Raw genomic sequence first — 19,708 nt, forward strand, 5'->3', positions numbered from 1 at the left:
TTAAATACCTAATGTATGAAGATTCTGCTTTAAAAAAATTCACACTGAGGGTTGGGCTTTTAAATATTTCTATTCTCAATTCTAAAACATATCAGCATTGAAAGATAATTGAAAGCAGTGAGGAGCCCCCTGGTATTTAAATTCTGGCTTAGCCACCTACTAGCTGTAGACTTTGAGCATGCCATGGACCCTCTCTGTTCCTCAGTTTCCCTATATGTAAAATGAGAAAAATAATGGTATTGACCTTACAGGCTTCCTAGGATGATCAAGTGAGTTAATATATGTAAAGTACTTAGAATAGTACCTGGAATGTGCTAAGAAATGTTTCAAAATTATTATTATTATTGCTATTGTGACTGTCATTGTTCTTATTATCCATTAAGGAAGACAGTTTCTTTTCAATGAACTGAAGTTGATTCTGGTGTGGACAGTCATTGATTGGGTTCCTGCTGGTGGCCCTGGTGAATTTTTTGGCTCTATTTGTCATTCATAGCTTCCGGAGGAGGTTGGTCGAGATGAGCCCAGGCCATTCACATGACATCATATTTCCATCTACTCACTTCCTTCCGTGATGTCCTCTTGCATTGCTTTAATTCTTAAGATCTTTCTACTGCCCAGACCTAACGGTGTCCTTCCTTTTCTCCAGGCCCTCAGGATCAAGTCCAAGTGCTTGTGCCCGGCACTCAATGGCATAGTCTTCCACTGACCTACATTTCCAGCCACGTCACCCATTTCTCCTGCCTCAAACCCCAGCCTCCACCACCCAGGACGATTTGCAGGTGTTCTCACACCTCCAGGCTCTTCCACTTGTCATTTCCTCTATGAGAATGCCATCACCCAAACTTCTTCCTATGGTGACTCAGATCCAGCCTCCCTTCTCCAGCCCTCCCAGTCCCAGCCTCAGCTCAACCCTGCACCATGGCCTCAACCTTCTCTCCGGCCCCCGGCTTCTAGTCTTTCCCCTCTGGTGTACCCTGTACCTGGCCCCAGTGCTGCTCCTGCTCACAACCCTTCCATGGCTCCCAGTGGCCCTCAAGAGAAAGTCCTAGCCTTTCAAGTTGACATCCGAGGACTGTCAGGATCTGTCCCCTGCCATCTTCTCCCATCACTCTTACCCACACACAGTGGCGCCCCTCCTCTCTCACCTCCCTGTTTTGGCTGCTACAAAGGGAATTTAGGAGAGAGCTCCAGCCCTTACTTCCTGGAGGGAAGGGAAAAAAATCAAATTGGGCTGTTGAAGGAGAACTGAGAATATCTGGGTTTCAGGGAGACAGAACTGGGATCAAAGCAGAAAAACACCACTCATAATAAAATTCACTCTTTATTGAGCACCTGGTGGGCCAGGCACTGTTCTACATATTTCACACGTTCGAAAATTGGAATCTTCCCAACAGCCACCGCCTTACGAAGAATAATATTATCCTTATCCTAATTTTATAGATAAGAAAATCTATGCGGTGAAGGGAGGTACTTCCTAAAGGCACTTCCTAAGGATAGCAAGGGGCAGAGCTGGAGTTCCAGACTTGTGGCCACTCCTCTATAGGAAGAAAGCAAACCCTTGGAACAATCAGGGAGGGGAGATGCTTAGGAGGGATTTTCCTGTGTTCTCTTAGTGGTGGGGGAAGAGCTTGGCCTATGTCCTCGCTCACCCCAGCCCTGCAAGGATGGGGCTGGGGCGAAATCAGGGAGCATTCGTGCTCTTGTGTCACTGCCTTTATTCAGCATCAGGGTCAGATCTGGGCAGGTGGGGAGGGAAGGCAAGGTCTTGGTGGGAATGTTCTGGAGCCAGCCAGTGGGGTCGTAGGCCAAGAGTCAGATGTCACAAGTCAGGGTCAGTTGGCCTGGATGACTTTTCGGATCCAATTGTTGTATCTACAGACGTTGGTGTAGACTCCTGGCTTCTCCTTTGAACCACAGGGGACGTTGCCCCAGGATACAAGGCCTCGGAGGCGGTCTCCGCATACCAGCGGACCCCCGGAGTCACCCTGTAGGAAAGGGGGAGAAAGTCAGATACAGAAACCCACAGAGAGAGAGGGAGAGACACAGAGACACACAGAGAGGTAAACATAGAGACACACAGATTCAGAGACGGAGTGAAAGACTCAGAGACAGAGAAAGAGACTGACAGACATACATACAGACAGTGAGACACACATGAAGGCACAGATAGAGAAAGATGGAGAGAGACCAAAGGAGACCAAAAGATGGAGAAACAGAAATGGGAACATCACGATCTAGAGAAGCATAGAGAAAAAGAGAGAGAGAGAGAGAGAGAGAGAGAGAGAGCAAAAGTAAAGGTTAACAATGGAGACTGATACTCCAGCTTGCTCTGGATTACAAAAAAAATGGAGACTGAGGCGTGGCTCATGCCTATAATCCTAGCACTTTGGGAGGTCAAAGCAGGAGGATCACTTGAGGCCAGAAGTTCGAGACCAGCCTGGGCAACATAGCAAGACCCCAGCTCTACAAAAAGTAGAAACATTAGCTGGGTGTGGTAGGGCTCTCAGCTACTCAGGGGGCTGAAGCAGGAGGATGGCTTGAGCCCAAGAGTTTGAGGCTGCAGTGAGCTACACTCCAGCATGGCGACAAAGTGAGATCATGTCTAAAAAAAAAAAGAGAGAGGCTGAGAGGTGTGGATAGAGGCAGATGCAGATGGAGAGAGAAAGAGAGAGAGGAAGAGACGAGAAAATGGAGCACAGAGAAAGGCAGGGAGCCCCAGGGAGAGGTGTGCCTCCCATTGTCCTGTTCAGGGACACCTTCCCACCTCTTGTCCCGAGGACAGTCTTGTCTGCCTCTTTGCTTCCAACTTTTTGTGTGTCACTTTCTCTGTCTCTGTCTCTGTCTCTTTCTCCCTCCTGGCTGGTTTCTGCATGTCCTTCAATGCCTTCAAGTCAGTTGGGCATAAACTGGATGGATGGATGGATGGATGGATGGATGACAGTGGGGGAAACTCAAGCTAAAATATCTGGAGTAGGAAAGCTCTTTTAGAATTTGTCTAGCACATTTTCTAACTGGAAAATATGCTAGACATGAAAAAATATGAAAAAGAATAGCATTCGGGTGTGGGAATGGAGCCTGCTCTCTCTCCAGCGAGGGTCCCCCTCCTCCAGAACGTGGTCATTTCCAAGCAGGACTCGAGGGGGCTCTGTCTGAGGAAGGACAGTCCCCTCACACCATCTGCCTCTTCACTGGATCTCTCTGATTCTGGATCTCCCCATCTCCGTCTTTGTCTCTGCAGTTCTTGTCTCTGCAGTTTGTGTCTTTGTATTTCTGCATGTCCCCTATGGCGTCTCTGTGTGTTCACTGAGTCTCTCTCCCTTTTCCTGCCTCTGGTTCTCTCCCAGCTTGTCTGTTTCTGAAAATCTCTCACTTGAGCTATGTATTTCTCTTCCTGTCTCTGGCTGTGTGTTTGTGTCTCTGTGCTCGGCTGTGGAACTGGCAGGTCCTGGCTGCCTCACCTGGCAGGAATCCTTCCCGTGCTTCTCGTCCCCAGCGCACACCATGTTTTGGGTGATCTGGCCGGGGTAGGCACGCTCACACTCCTCACGGGGCACCAGGTGGATGTATGCACACTGGATGGTGTCAGGGAAATCACCTGCCAGGGGAGAGAGGGCCAGGCTCACCCCACCAGCCTTCCCACATCCCCCCCAACCATCCTCCAATCCCTGTAAGTCCTCTATCCCCTGTTGGTTCCTATTTCCCATTGGTTTCCCTCTTCCTGTCTGTCTCATTCTTTGAACCCATTTCCGCCATCTCTGCCTCCTGATTGGCCCTTCTTCCCATCATTCTTCCTTCCCATTGGCCTGCCTTCCTCATTAATTGTCTCTTCTCCACGAGTCCTCATTTCCTATTGGTTTCCCCTTTTGCTTAGGTCTGGCTTCCACTTGTCTCTCTTCCACTGGTCCCACCTTCTTCAGTAGTTCCAGCTGACCTCTAGGACTTTCTTCCTCTATGAGTCCTTCCTTTGCTGTACCCTTTCTGCTCATTAATCCATCCCTTCTTGCCCATTAATAATCCTGATTGGTCACCCCTTGATCATTGGTACTTTCCTAACTAACCCCACCCTCTTCCATTGGCTCTCCCTGTTGGCCCTTCATCCAATGGTCCACCTCCCTCATTGATCCTTTTCTAACTGGCCCCACCTTCACCCATTGGTCTCCCTTCCTATTGGCCCTTCTTCCAATGGTCTGCCTCCCTCATTGGTCCTTTTCTAACAGACCCCACCTCCCCCATTGGTCTTCCTTCCTATTGGCCCTTCATCCAAAGGTCCATCTGTCTTATTGGCCCTTCACTCACAGGCCCACCTCCAATAGTTCCAGCTCATCTATTAGACCCGTTTCTTCCTCTGACCCATTTCTCCTCTTGACCACTTACCCCTTCCCACTTGGTCCCTCTCCCATTAATGCTTCCCCCTTTGCTCTCTCAATCCAGTCCTGCAGTTGGCTCCCTGCTCTGTTGGTCTCTCCTCTTCCATTAATTCTTCCCCCATTATCCCTTCTTGTTCCCTAGTGTGTCCCGATGGGCCCCTTTGACCACTAACCTCCCCCTGACCAACGTCATTTACCCACCGGTCTGCTTTCTCTACGGCTGTTCACGCACTGGCTCAACTCCCGAATTTTCCTCCCTCCGTGTTGACTTTTCACCCAGTGACACACTGGCCCCATAGTCCTCACAATTAGCCCATCCCACGGCCCATCACCTGGTGTCCCACATTCACCCTCTGGTCCACCTTCCCTTCCATCCTCCCCCTACTGACCGTCTGCCGTCTTGCCCCAGCCCAGGATGTGGCAGCTGGTGTGGTTGGCCGAGCAGTCCTTCTCCAGGAGAATGGGCTGAATGTGTTCAGAGAGCTTGGCCCGGTGTGCCAGGCGGAGCAGCATGATGTCCTGGTCATGGGTGGCCGCATCATAGCTGGGGTGGGTCACAGCCCGGACAACAGAGCTCTGCTCCTGGGAACTCTCTCTTTGCTGAAGGTTGTGCTTTCCCAGGTAGACTTGAAGGTTCCTGGGAAGGAGGAGGGCTGGGTCTCACCTGGAGCCCTTGAGCTACAGCTGAGGCTTCAGAGAGGTCAGGATACTCAGGAGTCATCCAGCCTGCTCCTCCCAGTCTTCCCCAGGTCAGCAAGGGGCAATTCCCTCCTTTCAGAATAACCCTGGGGGCTGTTCTTGCTTCTTTATTTCATGCCCACATCTACACTCTCCAGAAATCCTTTTGGCTGTTCTTGCTTCTTTATTTCATGCCCACATCTACACTCTCCAGAAATCCTTTTGGCTCTCCAAAGTTTATCCAGAATCTGGCCACTTCTCACCTTCCCCCACCTTGGTTTGAGCAGCCATCAGCTCTTGCCTGGACTAGAGCAGTAGCCTCCTCAGTGGACGCCCTGCTCTGCCTCTGCCCCCCTATGCTCTATTCTCCACAAAGCAGCCAGAGATATTTCACCAACATAAGTTGGTCCTGTGCTTCCTCTGCTCAGACCCTTTCTACGACCCCCATCTCACTCAGAATATAGGGCGATGCTCTCACCATGGCCCACGAGGTCCTGCAGGCTCTGCCCCCATCACCTCTCAGACGTCATCTCCCACTCTCTCCCTCTGTTCTGGCCACACTGGCTTCCTTGTCTTCTCACCCCAGGGCCTTTGCACGGCTGTTCTCTCTGCCAGCAACTCTGTCCCCCAGGTATCTGCATAGCTCACTTCCTCACCTCCCTGAAATATCACCTTCTCAGTGAATCCTTCCCTGGCTACTGAATTAAAATGCAAATACTCACCCCAATAGGCAATTCCCATCTCTCTCCTCTGCTTTTTTTCCCAGCAGAGAACGCATCATCATCTGACATACTATATATTTATTATTAAATATGTACTCATTTTAGTGTTTATCCCTCTATAGCAGCAGGCTGTCCACTGAAACTCTCTGCCATGAGGGCGTGTTCTCTATCTGCACTGTCCCATAGGGTAGCTACCAGCCCCAGCATTTGGAATGTGACTCACAAATTCTTCACTTTATTAATTTCAATTTAATTAGCCATGAGTGGCCGATGGCTATCAAATTAGTGCAGCTGTTCACTATGAGGATTTTTGTTCTGTTAAGATACAGTATCCTCAGTGCCCCACTCAGCATCCGATAGGTATTTGATACATATTTCTGAAACAAGTCAATGGGTCACTCCCTTGCTCAGAAGTCTCCCATGGCTACCCATTGCCCTCAGAGGAAAACTCAGGCTTCTCAGCCTAACATCAGAGCCCCACTCACTTTCCAGCCTTATCTCCAACCATCTTCTGCCCTGCAGTGAACCAGTAACTTTCTTTTCTTAGAGTACTCAAGACTGTTCTTACCTCAGAGGTTGTTTTATTATTATTATTATTATTATTATTTCAGCATATAAAACACATGTTTCAAACAAACCTTAACAAATGTTAAGGTTATGGGCATTGCCCTTGCCTTCCCTGCCTCCAGTCAGAGCTTCAAGCGTGTCCATCCCCAAGACAGTGCACATTGCAATTATTATGTATGTATATACCTTTTGTGTGTGTGAGAGAGAGAGACAGAGTCTCACTGTTGCCCAGCCTAGAGTGCCATTGCATCAGCCTAACTCACAGCAACCTCAAACTCCTGGGCTCAAGCGATCCTCCTGCCTCAGCCTCCCAAGTAGCTGGGAGTACAGGCATGCACCACCATGCCCGGCTAATTTTTTGTATATATTTTTAGTTGTCCGACTAATTTCTTTATATTTATAGTAGAGATAGGGTCTCACTCCTGCTCAGGCTGGTTTCAAACTCCTGACCTTGAGCAACCTGCCTGCCTTGGCCTCCCAGAGTGCTAGGATTACAGGCGTGAGCCTACCTCAGAGGTTTTGTTCTCATATTTCCTCTGCCCTGAGTGCTCTTCCCCTCTGCCATTCGGCTGCCCTTTCTCATTTCTCATGCCTCAGCTTGAAATTTATCTCAGCAAAAAGTCCTTCCTGCCCCTCCTCCATGTAAAGCAGATGCCCCTGTTCTTTTCCTTAGGGTAACTTGTAATAGACTTAAAGTGGTTTGTAATTATATGGGCTTTTGAGGGTTTGCTTCTTGCAGAACTGTCTGTCTGCACCTTTCTGCCCTTCTGTTCCCGAGGGCAGGGCCAGCGTGTCTCTCATCCGCTGCTGAATCTCCCTCCACTGCCCCACTCAAATCTGGCAGTTGGTGCTCGGTCAATGTGCATGAGCGAATGATGATGCTGGGAGTGATCCTGGGTTTCTCTGAGCTTGGGGGCCCCTCCCTGGGGGCTCTTTGAGTCCATAACCCTGCATGACAAGGCCCATTGCCCCACAGCAAGGTGTGGTACCTACTGGTTTCCAAACCCTTGAGTTGTCACTCGCTATTTCTGAGCCTCAGTTTCCTCACCTGCAACATGGTGCCAAGGGTCCCTTGTTGTGGGGATTCCAGAAAAGGCACATAAACGGTTTCCCTTTGCACCTGGCCTCAAGGTAGCATGGAACACATGGCAGCTGTCGTTAGTCTAGCGATTGTTGGTGCCCCAGATGTTAGTCCTGGGCCCTCCACACTCCTCTCTCCATGCCTGCTTTTTGAATGACCTCATTGCGTCCCATGGCTTTAAATGCTGCGTGTTTCCTGATGGTGCCCTCATTTTTACCTCCTGCTCTGACCTCTCCTCTCCCGGCGTCCCTGCTTGGACATCTCCCAGGTATCTCAGACTCACTGTCGCTAAAATGAAATGTCAAATGCTTCCCTCCCCACACTCAGCCTTTTTCTTGTCCCCTCTCCCCCGACTCAGAGAAAGACATGACCAAACACCCAGTTGTCCAGGACAAATACCTGGAGGTCACCCCTGCTTTTCTTCTCTTTCCTTCCTGTTCCTTGTTGCCAAGTCCTTCTGGCTCAGTCTCAAAATACCGCCCAGGGTGTTCAGCGTCCCTCCATCCCCACTGCCACCTCCCCTGTCCAAGCCACCCTGTTATGTCATTAGACGACAGCGGCAACCTCCCTGCCCTTGACAATGCAAATCAGATCATGCTCCTTCTGATCAAAACCGTCAGCGGCTTCCTACTGTACTGAGAATTAAACCCAAACACTCCCATCACACTCCTATTCCCCCATTAGAAGGTAAATCCATGAAAACAGCAATTTTGCGCTTTTTTTCCCCCACTGCTCTATGTTTAGGGCTTGGCACGTATGTAGTACTGAATTAAACAGTGCCCAAATGAACCTGGTTGTCAGATGGCCTCAGAGTCTAGTTGCATTCGCTCTCATTCATGGTGTAGACTTACGGTTTTTTGCAGTGGGCAGCTGTGAGCACCCACAGTGGGTGGATGAGGACCCCGCCACAGAGCAAGTGGCCCGAGGTGTAGAGGGCAGCCTGGTAGGGGTGGGACGTCTCCTCGCACGGGCCGCCCTGCACCACCTTTTCCTGCTCCTCAGCCCAGGCTGAGGGAGAGACGCCAGTCACCATCGATTGTCTCCATCTTACCCCCAAACTTACCCCCCCACCGTCCCATCACAAACCCAATCCCATCCCCAGCCTCTCCCCAATTTCCAAGCCCACCCCTCTGACCTCTTCTCTATCGGGATCCTTATCCCCAAACCAAACCTGTCCCTAAACTCTTATCTTCAAATGCACCTCCGGCCACCTTCTCCATCTGCCTCCCCAGCTCTTAACCTGGTCCCCAGCCTCTTCCTCCCTTCAAAGCCACCCACCTTCTACCCACACGCGGCCCCCTCCCCAATTCCAGCCTCTTCCCCATCGACTGGCCCAACCCCAGCCGCGATCCCCCCCCATGGACATGCCATCTCCCCCACCTGCAGCCACCAGCACCAGCGCAGCGATCAGCCTCCTCATGACGGTCCTGAGAGGGAAGCCACATGCCCATCAGCGCGCCTCGCACTCTGCCCCCTCCTCCTCCTCTCCTTCCTCCCTCGCCTTGACTTCAGCCCTTCCCATCCAGCCTCCTGAGTCCTAGTTTCCCCATCCCCTCAGAGGGTCCCAAGAAGGCTGGTACCAAAGAAAATCCGGAACTGTGTCTAACCCCCAGTAGATTCTGATTAAATCTTCCTATTTGCCTCCCCAGTAACAAGAGGGGGCGGGGTGGGGGGAGCAATGCCCTTCCTCTCTCCGGGGCTTTTCCTCTGCCCTGTGGCTCCGCACCTGTCTGTCACCCACCCCCACCTGCAGGCTCTGGGACGCCAGTGATCTCACCTGCTGAAGGCCGCTGCCTGCGGCGGGGTTGGGGGAGGACAGCTCCGAGCCAGGGAGACCGAGTCAGAAATGCGGGCAGCTGCGGGGACCGCGAGCGGAGGCCTCGGGAGCAGCAGCAGAGCGCCGGCGGCAGGCAAGGGGCGTCCGCACCCCGGGCTGCAGGGACTGACAGACAGACGCCCGGCTCCCTGGCCTCTCGGCAGAGGAAGCTTCTGCCCCTAGATGCTCGCGGACCTTCCTTTTAACCCCTGTGTCCCCAGGTCCCTGAGCCCGGAGGCTGGCCCCGCCCCTTTCCTCCTCACTCCGGCCTCCCACACACATTCCTCCTGCCCCCACCACCCCATGATCTCTGACCTGAATCCTAGGGAGGGGTGCACAGGTCCCCGAGGGCAGTGGGGGCCTAGACCCCCGGGTTTGAGGGAGGAGGGCTGGGGACATGGACCCCTGGGTCTGAGGGAGGAGGGGCTGGGGACATGGACCCCTGGGTCTGAGGGAGGAGGGGCTGGGGACATGGACCCCTGGATCTGAGGGAGGAGGGGCTGGGGACATGGACCCCTGGGTCTGAGGGAGCAGGGGCTGGGGACAGGACCCTGGGTCTGAGGGAGGAGGGGCTGGGGACATGGACCCCTGGGTCTGAGGGAGGAAGGGCTGGGGACATGGACCCCTGGGTCTGAGGGAGGAGGGCTGGGGACATGGACCCCTGGGTCTGAGGGAGGAGGGCTGGGGACATGGACCCCTGGGTCTGAGGGAGGAGGGCTGGGGACATGGACCCCTGGGTCTGAGGGAGGAGGGGCTGGGGACCTGGACCCCTGGGTCTGAGGAAGGAGGGGCTGGGGAACTGGACCCCAGGGTCTGAGGGAGGAAGGGCTGGGGATCTGGACCCCTGGGTCTGAGGGAGGAGGGCTGGGGACATGGACCCCTGGGTCTGAGGGAGGAGGGCTGGGGACATGGACCCCTGGGTCTGAGGGAGGAGGGCTGGGGACATGGACCCCTGGGTCTGAGGGAGGAGGGCTGGGGACATGGACCCCTGGGTCTGAGGGAGGAGGGCTGGGGACATGGACCCCTGGGTCTGAGGGAGGAGGGGCTGGGGACCTGGACCCCAGGGTCTGAGGGAGGAGGGCTGGGGACATGGACCCCTGGGTCTGAGGGAGGAGGGCTGGGGACATGGACCCCTGGGTCTGAGGGAGGAGGGGCTGGGGACCTGGACCCCTGGGTCTGAGGAAGGAGGGGCTGGGGCTGGACCCCTGGGTCTGAGGGAGGAAGGGCTGGGGATCTGGACCCCTGGGTCTGAGGGAGGAGGGGCTGGGGCTGGACCCCTGGGTCTGAGGGAGGAGGGGCTGGGGACCTGGACCCCAGGGTCTGAGGGAGGAGGGCTGGGGACATGGACCCCTGGGTCTGAGGGAGGAGGGGCTGGGGACCTGGACCCCGGGGTCTGAGGGAGGAGGGCTGGGGACCTGTACCCCGGGGTCTGAGGGAGGAGGGGCTGGGGACCTGGACCCCTGGGTCTGAGGGAGGAGGGCTGCGGACAGGACCCCTGGGTCTGAGGGAGGAGGGGCTGGGGACATGGACCCCTGGGTCTGGGGGGGAGGGGCTGGGAACATGGACCCCTGGGTGTGAGGGAGGAGGGGCTGGGGACATGGACCCCTGGGTCTGAGGGAGGAGGGCTGGGGCTGGATCCTGGGTCTGAGGGAGGAGGGGCTGGGGACATGGACCCCTGGGTCTGAGGGAGGAGGGGCTGGGGACATGGACCCCTGGGTTTGAGGGAGGAGGGGCTGGGGACATGGACCCCTGGGTCTGAGGGAGGAGGGGCTGGGGGCCTGGACCCCAGGGTCTGAGGGAGGAGGGGCTGGGGCTGGACCCCTGGGTCTGAGGGAGGAGGGGCTGGGGACATGGACCCCTGGGTCTGAGGGAGGAGGGGCTGGGGACATGGACCCCTGGGTCTGAGGGAAGAGGGGCTGGGGACCTGGACCCCTGGGTCTGAGGGAGGAGGGGCTGGGGACATGGACCCCTGGGGCTGAGGGAGAGGAAGATAAGAGCTTGTTCTCAGTTCTTAGGTGCTAGGTCCTTGAGAAACTAAGTGTCTCAGGCCTGAAATGCCAGCCCCTGGGGACAGCTAATGGCGCCCCGGCCTCCCCACATCGCACCCCGCCCCCTGTGAGCACGCAGGGACTGGGGGCCTCCACTCCTGGCTGGGGAGCGCTCAGGCACTGGGGACCAGCCCGCCCAGGTTCAGGGGGGTTGGGGTGACTCACAAACCTGCCCGTGTGGCCTCTGTGTGTGCTGACGACCTCTATGTCCCCAGGAGCGAGCAAGCCAGCCAGCTAGCGAGAGCGTTTGTCACCAAACTGGCCCCCACCCCTGCCCCAGGCCGGGGCGCGGCCGGGCGCTATGGGGAAAGGGCCTGAAACAATCGGGCTTTGTCTGCCCCCGGCACCCAGTGCCATGCTCCCGGCAGCTCCGCTTCCCAACCTCCCTTCCAGGGGCGGCAGCTGCATCAATAACTTCCTTTCGTCCCTGGTGCAGCCCTTTGACAGCCCACCTGCCCTGCCTGGATATTTCGGAACTATTGCCATCCTGGTCTGCCCACCTCTGGGGTCTCCCGCTCCATGTGTTTGGGGGCCTCCATGTCCCTGTCTCTCTCCCTTTCGTTCCCCCTGATGCTCTGACTCCTTCTGCTTGTCTGCTCCTGGGTCTTGTCGTCTCCCCCAGGCTTCCCGGGTGAATACATGTGTGTGTGTGTGTGTGTGTGTGTGTGTGTGTGTGTGTGTGTGTGTGTATGTGTGTGTGTGTGTGTGCGCAGGAGGGCAGGCAGCCTGCAGAAGCCACTGGAAGCAGGATGCACCGGGAGAGACGCAGACATAACCTGGAATCCAAGAGCGCATGGCAGCGACACGGGGTTATGATGAAGGACAGGGGTGCCGGGAAGCTGCAGAGGGACCGGGCAGATCTGGGGAGGTGCCTTTGAACTTGGGCCTGGAAAGCCGTGTCAGGTGTGGGGCAGGAAGAGAGGGCATGAGAACGCCTGGCCCTGGTGGGAAATGGAGGGCGGTGGTTGGTGTGGGCTGGAGGGTGTGGGTGTGTGGCCAGGGCAGGGATAGGAGGAAGGGCGCAGTGACGCAGGGAATGGGGGTGAGAAGGAAGACGGAGGGTTGGGGGGGTCACGGAGGCTTGGAGTTGTTGTGTAATGAGACAAAGGCTGGGAATAAAGTTGACCTCAGCACCTGCTTGGGCTATTTCCTTTTTTTGCATTGATTGCTCAGTCACCCGCCCCTGAAGACCAATTTGGCATTTGACATACTCATATTTGATTGCTCCCCACCCCACCCGAGCCCCTTCACATTTAACCCACCCACCTCAGCCCGCATGTGTATTTACATTTTCTAGTAGCCACAGTTTTTTTTTTTTTTTGAGCCAGAGTCTCGCTTTGTTGCCCAGGCTAGAGTGAGTGTCATGTCGTCAGTCTAGCTCACAGCAATCTCAAACTCCTGGGCTCAAGTGATCCTCCTGCCTCAGCCTCCCGAGTAGCTGGGGCTACAGGCATGCGCCACCATGCCCGGCTAATTTTTTCTATATATGTATTAGTTGGCCAATTAGTTTCTTTCTATTTATAGTAGAGACAGGGTCTCACTCTTGCTCAGAGCTGGTTTTGAACTCCTGACCTCAAGCAATCCGCCCGCCTAGGCCTCCCAGAGTGCTAGTATTACAGGCATGAGCCACCACGCCCTGCCCCCACAATTTAAAAAAAAAAAAAGCAAAAAGATTTTAACTATCCTTACCACCAAAAAATAAGTAAGTGAGGCAAGCATATGTCAAATAGGTTGGTTTAGCCATTCCACAATATATACATACATATGTCAAACATCCTGGTGTACCTCAGAAATACATGCAATTTGATTCAATTCCCTTAAAAATCTAAAAAAGAAACAAGAGGGGTTAGTTCTCATACTTTGTTTAACTCAGTCTATCCAAAATATTATCATATGAAATCAAAATGAGAAAATTAGTAACAAGATCGTTTGCCTTTTTATGTCCTGGTGTACCAAGTGTTGCTCATGCCTACAGCACATCTCAGTCCAGACTCGTTCGAGCCATCAAGAGCCTTGAGCAGCCACCATGCTGCTCGCTGTATAAAGCCAGCCCTCAAGTGACTATTCTAGTTCCAGGTTTGTACTGAAGTCACGGAGCACACACGCGCAGCATATAAAATCTCCAGCCCCGGATGAAAACCAATGCACGGCAAATAGGACTTCAAGCCACACAGCCAGTTGTGTAAAAATGTAGTTTGTTGTTTCCTAATTCAAGGTGAGTTCTGTTTTAAGCCCCAATTCTGCCTTCTGCAGAAGTAGCTCTGCAGAAGTACTCCTCTGTGTGCTCCATCCAGCTTTCGAAATCATGCCAGGTTTCCCTGAACCATGCTATGCCCTCTGGCCTCTGGGCCTTCTCTCATGCTGTTCCCTCTTCTTAGAATGCTTTTCACACCTTTTCCTGGCAACAACAACTAGTCTTTCAAGTCCTTGCTTGGACATCACCTCCTCCAGGAAGACTTCCCAGAACACCACCCAACAACCTCCACCTGCCGTGGTTGGATTAGTCACTCTCTCGCGTAGGTTCCCGCAGCAGGTGCCTCCTGTAATTGACCCTGGACCAGGGATACCTCGATTGACATCCCGCTCTCCTGCTGGACTGTGAGCCCCTTGAGGGCAGGCACCGGGGCTGGCTCACTCCTGTGTCCCCAGTACCCACACAGGACCTGGCCCAGAGGAGGTCTCAGGACAGGGGTGTGGAACCTGCAGCCTTAAGGCCACATGTGGCCTTCTAGGTCCTTAAGTGCAGCCTTTTGACTGAATCCAAATCTTACAGAACTAAACCTTCTATTTTTTTTTCCATCTTTTTGTTCATCTTTTATATTTTTATTATATTTTAAAAGGAATGTATGTAAAACACCAAAGAATAACATAAGTCTCAATCAAATAATCCTCCCAGATTGACTGGCACAATTAGAACATTAGTAAGCCCTTGGATAAACTGATGGCTGCTTCGCTCATGATTTAGTTCTAACTCCCCCTGCCTGACTGGTGCCATTACCACACCAGGCTGGTTGGTGAGAGTCTGTGGGGGTCAAGTACACCAGTTTGCCATCAGCTTTTGACAATGGTGCACTGTGTCTCTGAAGTGGAATTTGTGAATAGTTGCACAGCTCAAGAGTATTTTTTAATTCTGTCTGCTCAACAGCCCATCATGTCAAAGAAGACCAAGAGAATGCTGAGGAAGAAAACAGATTTTTTAAAATGAGGATTGAGAATTACAATATTGTAACATTTCTGCTAAGGATAAAGATGATTTGCTTGCTTCGTGATACTGCAGTATCAGCATTAAAGACATTTAATACTCATCAACTTATTGGGCCACAGATATTTTAAATTAGAGAGGGAGGCATGAAAGGTTGTATTGCAGAAGTGAAAAGATGAAAAGCAAAAGCAAAGATGATTCTTTCAAGCAGCAATAAGCCCTGGAAATAATGCCACCGAAGCAACTTATAAAGTAGCTTATATACTTGGGAAAAAGGGAAGCCATTCAGTGATGCAGAAATTGTGAAAGAATGCATGTCAAGCTGTAGGATGCTTAGACTCCGATAACATTTCAAAGTACAAACAACTGCCTCTTTCAAGGAGAACCCTAACTAATCAGCAACATGAATTAGCCTTCAACTTAATGGACAACTTCATGACTTCATGCAATACTTCAAAAGGAAAATATATATTATTTGATCACTTGGGATGAATCAACTGATCCTACTGACTCAGCACAGGTTTTATACTTCATTCAAGTCACAATAGAAGATTTTCTTGGCTATTAAGAGTTGCCCAATTTGGGCACTCTTGCAAACAGAACACAGGGAATAGATATCTTCAACAACTTTCAAGATACTTGTCATGAAGTTGTACTGAATTTGGTAAATTTAGTGAGTGTATATACAGATGGTGCACCTTCCATGACAGGAAAACATGAAGGGTTTATTGCAGATGAAAAAAGTATTAACAGATCCAGATGCTCTCATTTCTTTTCATTGTCTCTTGCATCTGAAAAATCTCTGTGCCAAAGCTATTATTTTAAGTGACACTTTGTAACAAGTTATAAGTATTGTTAACAATATTTGTGCAAATGCAACATGCTAAAGTTGAACTACGAGGTATTCAGTGTGGATTTTCGGTATTATTCTAAAGTGCATTGGCTATCACAGGGACAGGTGTTAGCCAAAATTTTATCTCTGTGAGAACACATAGTTAACTTTTTTTTTTTTTTTTGAGACAGAGTCTCGCTTTGTTGTCCAGGCTAGAGTGAGTGCCGTGGCGTCAGCCTAGCTCACAGCAACCTCAAACTCCTGGGCTCAAGCGATCCTCCTGCCTCAGCCTCCCGAGTAGCTGGGACTACAGGCATGTGCCACCATGCCCGGCTAATTTATATATATATATATAAATTAGCCGGGCATGGTATATATATATATATATATATATATATATATATATATATATATATATATATATCAGTTGCCCAATTAATTTCTTTCTATTTATAGTAGAGATGGGGTCTCACTCTTACTCAGGCTGGTTTTGAACTCCTGACCTCAAGCGATCCGCCCGCCTCGGCCTCCCAGAGAGCTAGGATTACAGGCGTGAGCCACCGCGCCCGGCCTACATAGTTAACTTTTATGACGAACAGAATCAGCAACATGAATTATGGAAAGAAGATTTCTATAGAAATGCAGCATTTCTGTGTGATGTCAAATCAAAACAACTTGAATATTTCTTTGCAAGGTAAAACTAAATCTAGATGTAATATGTGGCAAAAAATCCAAGCATTTCGAAAAAAGATATCTTTTCTTCCAAAACGCTTTTTCAAAAGGAAATTTTGGATGAACATTTTCCCCAGTTAGCAAAGATCATGATGAGCAGGATGGTATATGCGAATCACTGGAAGAATATGCAGCTCTTATAGATTATTAATTGGAGAATATAATGAAAGTTTCACTGACTTTGAGAATCATGACATCACACTCAAAATCAGCATTTCAGCCTCACCTGGTTGATGTCACCAAGGCACCTAAAGAAGTACAGATGGAATTGATTGAGCTCTCAGTAGATGACATTTTAAAGTCATTGTTTGATGATATAAGAAAGATCCAATTGAAATATGGGAAAATGCAGTAGAATACCCACGCCTTTGGCAACATGCCCCCAAAATGCTTTTTTGCTTTTCAAACACTTATTGCTGCGAATCTATTAATACATTCCCCTCCCTCACCCAAATCAAGGTGCCCTTAAGGCCACAAATGGCTGACACCCATCTGGAGGACCAGCTGAAACTGTGGACCTCCATGCTGCAACCATATGTGCGAATGCTTTCCAACAAAAAGCAGACACAACAAAGTCATTGAAAGGTTAGTTAACTTTAAAATTAACAAATATATGAATGACTTCTCTTCTAGCTAACTGGATAAAAAAAATTTTTAAGTAAAAGTAAAAAAATTAAATTAAATTAACAAATAGTTTTCATTTTTTGAAATTGTTAAATACATAGCAGTTAGATTTTTTTTACAAAATAATGTACATTTTAAAGTATAATCTAATGGAAGTTTCTTTTGCATGTGGCCTTATTTGATGACAGCTAAATTAATGCGGCCTTCAGACGTGAAAAGGTTCCCCACCCTTGTCTTAGGAAATGTTGACCAAATGACTAAATGACTCAATTATATCCACTCCCATTTTACAGATAAGAAAACTGAGGGTCAGAGTGGAGGAGTTAATTGCTCAAGGTCAAACACCAGGGCAATGGTGGAACCTGAGTTGGAACTCAACTTCAAAGGTGGCAGCGGATGTGGCCCAGCTCTTGGTGATGCCACTGGGTCTAGCTTATGACAATACTGGGGGGTGAACATGGGAGGAATTGTTGGGAGCCGTGTGGGGAAAGGCAGGAGGGGGGCGGCGGCAGGGAGCGAAGGAATGTGTAAGGGAGAGGATGCCGTCCTTAACTCTACCCTTTCTCCGGTGACCTTCATGGTTTCGCTATCCTCGCATGCCAGGGATGCTCATTTATGTGATATTTTTCTCCAAATCGACTAGCTCAGCAAAAGCATTCCATGAAGAAATTGTTTTATAAGGAAACCTCACACCATCATAGGCAGGAAAAAGGGCTAGAAGTCATAAACGATAAAAACCAACACCTATAGAATGTGTACGCTGTTCCCGACAACGTTCCAGCACATTCTGTACATTCACTTAATTAAGCTCCATAATGACGCTGTGACTAGTGCGCTCTCTCTCCCATTTGAAGGATGAAGGGACAGGAATGGGGGCAGTAATGCCCTCAAAAGCTTGTAGGGGCCAGAACTGGGATTTGAACCCAAGAAACCAGATTCCAGAGCTAGTGTGTTAACAACTACACTATGCTGTCTGCCCAAAGAAGAATGAAGTTGCTTTTTAAAAATTCAACGTTGAGTCCCATCTCAGTCACTGCAAACCAATCTGGCTCTGGCTTCCGTGTAGGAGGAGCAGGGGGGGCGGGGCCAGGGACCTCCAGGCAGATTTTAGTGCCAATGCAATGTTTTGATACTTGTTAAGTTTTAGATTGAATATTGATTTGGGGTGGCTTGCAGGAGAGAGGGGAAGTTGATGGAACCTCATGGGGAGGGGTGGCTAAAAATACTTAATGTTCTTTAAACTTGACATAGGCCCAGAGACAGGTAGGGCTGGGGACATGGACCCCTGGGTCTGAGGGAGGAGGGGCTGGGGACAGGACCCCTAGGTCTGAGGGAGGAGGGTCTGGGGACATGGACCCCTGGGTGTGAGGGAGGAGGGGCTGGGGACATGGACCCCTGGGTCTGAGGGAGGAGGGGCTGGGGACAGGACCCCTGGGTCTGAGGGAGGAGGGCTGGGGACATGAACCCCTGGGTCTGAGGGAGGAGGGGCTGGGGCTGGACCCCAGGGTCTGAGGGAGGAGGGGCTGGGGACATGGACCCCTGGGTCTGAGGGAGGAGGGCTGGGGACCTGGACCCCTGGGTCTGAGGGGGGAGGGGCTGGGGCTGGACCCCTGGGTCTGAGGGAGGAGGGGCTGGGGACAGGACCCCTGGGTCTGAGGGAGGAGGGCTGGGGACATGAACCCCTGGGTCTGAGGGAGGAGGGACTGGGGGCCCAGAGGGCTATATTTTTTTTCTTTTTTAACTTATTTTTTTTCCAGCATATTATGGGGGTACAAATTTTAAGGTTTCAAATAATGCCCTCTCCCCCCTCCCCCCAGGGCTGTTTTTTGTGTGTTAGTCTTTTGTGTGCAGAGTCGGAATCAGTGGCTGGAGAATTTCTGCAATATGACGGCGGGCGGGGCGGGGGGAGGTTAGGAGAGATTTGGAGGGGATGAGATAAGGAGAGGAAGGATCCGGAGGGTGTTGGTGGGGAGGGAATTCTGGGAGAGAAACAGGAAAGACAGGTAGAGGGGTGAGTCTTGGGCTGGAAAGGGATCCCTCTGTCAGCATCTGAGGCGTGACTGCCAGGAGAACCTCTGATGGCAGGTGACTGGGGGTGTGGCTAGGCTCTGAGTCACAGAGGACACCTCCCTCATCTCTTTTCCCTCCCAGACGCCCCCTCCCTGCCTTCTTGGGGAGCAGGAGCCCACCTTCCTGGCTGTCAGTGACTACCTTCCTCTGACACCCGGGACGCCGATTGTTCATTTTTGGCAAGCCCTTGTGGGCCCCAGGTGTTCTGTCTACCTGACGCCTCCATCCCTCTGGAAACCTCCTCCCCCCCTCCCTGTTTGTCACCTGTCAAGATGTTCAGAAACACTTTCACACCCCTTTCCACCCTGATGAAGTAGGCTGATTCTGTCCTCCCTCCTATCTTCCCGCTGTCGGGGGCTGATTCTGGCGTTACGCCGTATGCCAATCAGTCACTACAGCCTGTGATGTCCGTGTGCTGCCTGACCCAGCGGTAGTCAGCGTTTCCTTCAGACGCGGTTGCCGCCTCGTGACTTGATAAGGGCCTGAGTTGTTGCACAGAAGCAAATGCCCCCAACTCCCACACGGACGGCCCCGTGGTGGGAGTCTGGAGGCCACGAGAACAAGAACAAGAAGAACTCTCCCAAGAACTGGCCCCCGATTGATGGTTGGTAGTCAGTGACGGGTAAGACTCCCCGTGTGTGGGGCGACCTAAGCCAGACGCGACCGTGGGGGCCAGGGAGGAGCCGCCGCCTGGGATTGAGACCAAGAAGCACTTCAAATGGCTGCATTGTTTTGTGTTGCCTCTCTCGGCCTTGGCTTTTGAGCTCTATCTGGCACCTTAACGTTAGTAACCATTAAAGGTCTGAGACCATGGGAAATTGTTCCCTTTTGAAACAACTCCAGAATTGACTGATATCGCTGCTGTGCTCAGATGCTCACGTACAAGGAACTAACCTTGGGTCTTGGGGCGTATAAAAATAAAGCGACCAGTGCATTGGTCACTCGAGTCATTGTCACGTTCTTGTGTGT

The 19,708-nt window shown here is 51.6% G+C and overlaps 1 protein-coding gene and 1 pseudogene across 3 annotated transcripts; one reads left to right on the forward strand and one right to left on the reverse strand.

Annotated features, from left to right (window-relative positions):
• Nucleotides 1–1,695: 1,695 nt before the first annotated feature.
• KLK6 (kallikrein related peptidase 6) lies at nucleotides 1,696–11,551 on the reverse strand. 3 transcript variants are annotated; one of them, XM_075993267.1, is made up of 7 exons: nucleotides 11,449–11,551; nucleotides 9,193–9,348; nucleotides 8,796–8,842; nucleotides 8,267–8,423; nucleotides 4,757–5,004; nucleotides 3,459–3,595; nucleotides 1,696–1,985 (listed from the first exon to the last, which is right to left on the reverse strand). In XM_075993267.1, the coding sequence occupies exons 3-7, from the start codon at nucleotides 8,833–8,835 to the stop codon at nucleotides 1,833–1,835; spliced, it is 735 nt and encodes a 244-aa protein (XP_075849382.1). In that variant the 5' UTR covers nucleotides 8,836–8,842; nucleotides 9,193–9,348; nucleotides 11,449–11,551; the 3' UTR covers nucleotides 1,696–1,832. The 3 variants fall into 3 exon arrangements, with proteins under 3 accessions (XP_075849382.1, XP_012609667.2, XP_075849383.1); XM_012754213.2 differs by having other exon boundaries at nucleotides 9,193–9,357; XM_075993268.1 differs by having other exon boundaries at nucleotides 11,445–11,551.
• Nucleotides 2,969–3,026, forward strand: LOC142861491 (uncharacterized; annotated as a pseudogene).
• Nucleotides 11,552–19,708: the final 8,157 nt, after the last annotated feature.

The sequence above is a fragment of the Microcebus murinus genome, chromosome 16 (assembly GCF_040939455.1).
Source record: "Microcebus murinus isolate Inina chromosome 16, M.murinus_Inina_mat1.0, whole genome shotgun sequence".
In the NCBI taxonomy this organism is placed as follows: domain Eukaryota; kingdom Metazoa; phylum Chordata; class Mammalia; order Primates; family Cheirogaleidae; genus Microcebus; species Microcebus murinus.

What these genes read in the sequence shown, in the direction of transcription:
- KLK6 (XM_075993267.1), bottom strand. Translation starts at nt 8,835, where the DNA reads ATGAGGAGGCTGATCGCTGCGCTGGTGCTGGTGGCTGCAG. An exon ending in GCTGGTGCTGGTGGCTGCAG is followed by an intron (nt 8,424 to 8,795) that starts GTGGGGGAGATG and finishes TCTCTCCCTCAG; the next exon opens with CCTGGGCTGAGGAGCAGGAA. An exon ending in GCTGCCCACTGCAAAAAACC is followed by an intron (nt 5,005 to 8,266) that starts GTAAGTCTACAC and finishes CCTCCTTCCCAG; the next exon opens with GAACCTTCAAGTCTACCTGG.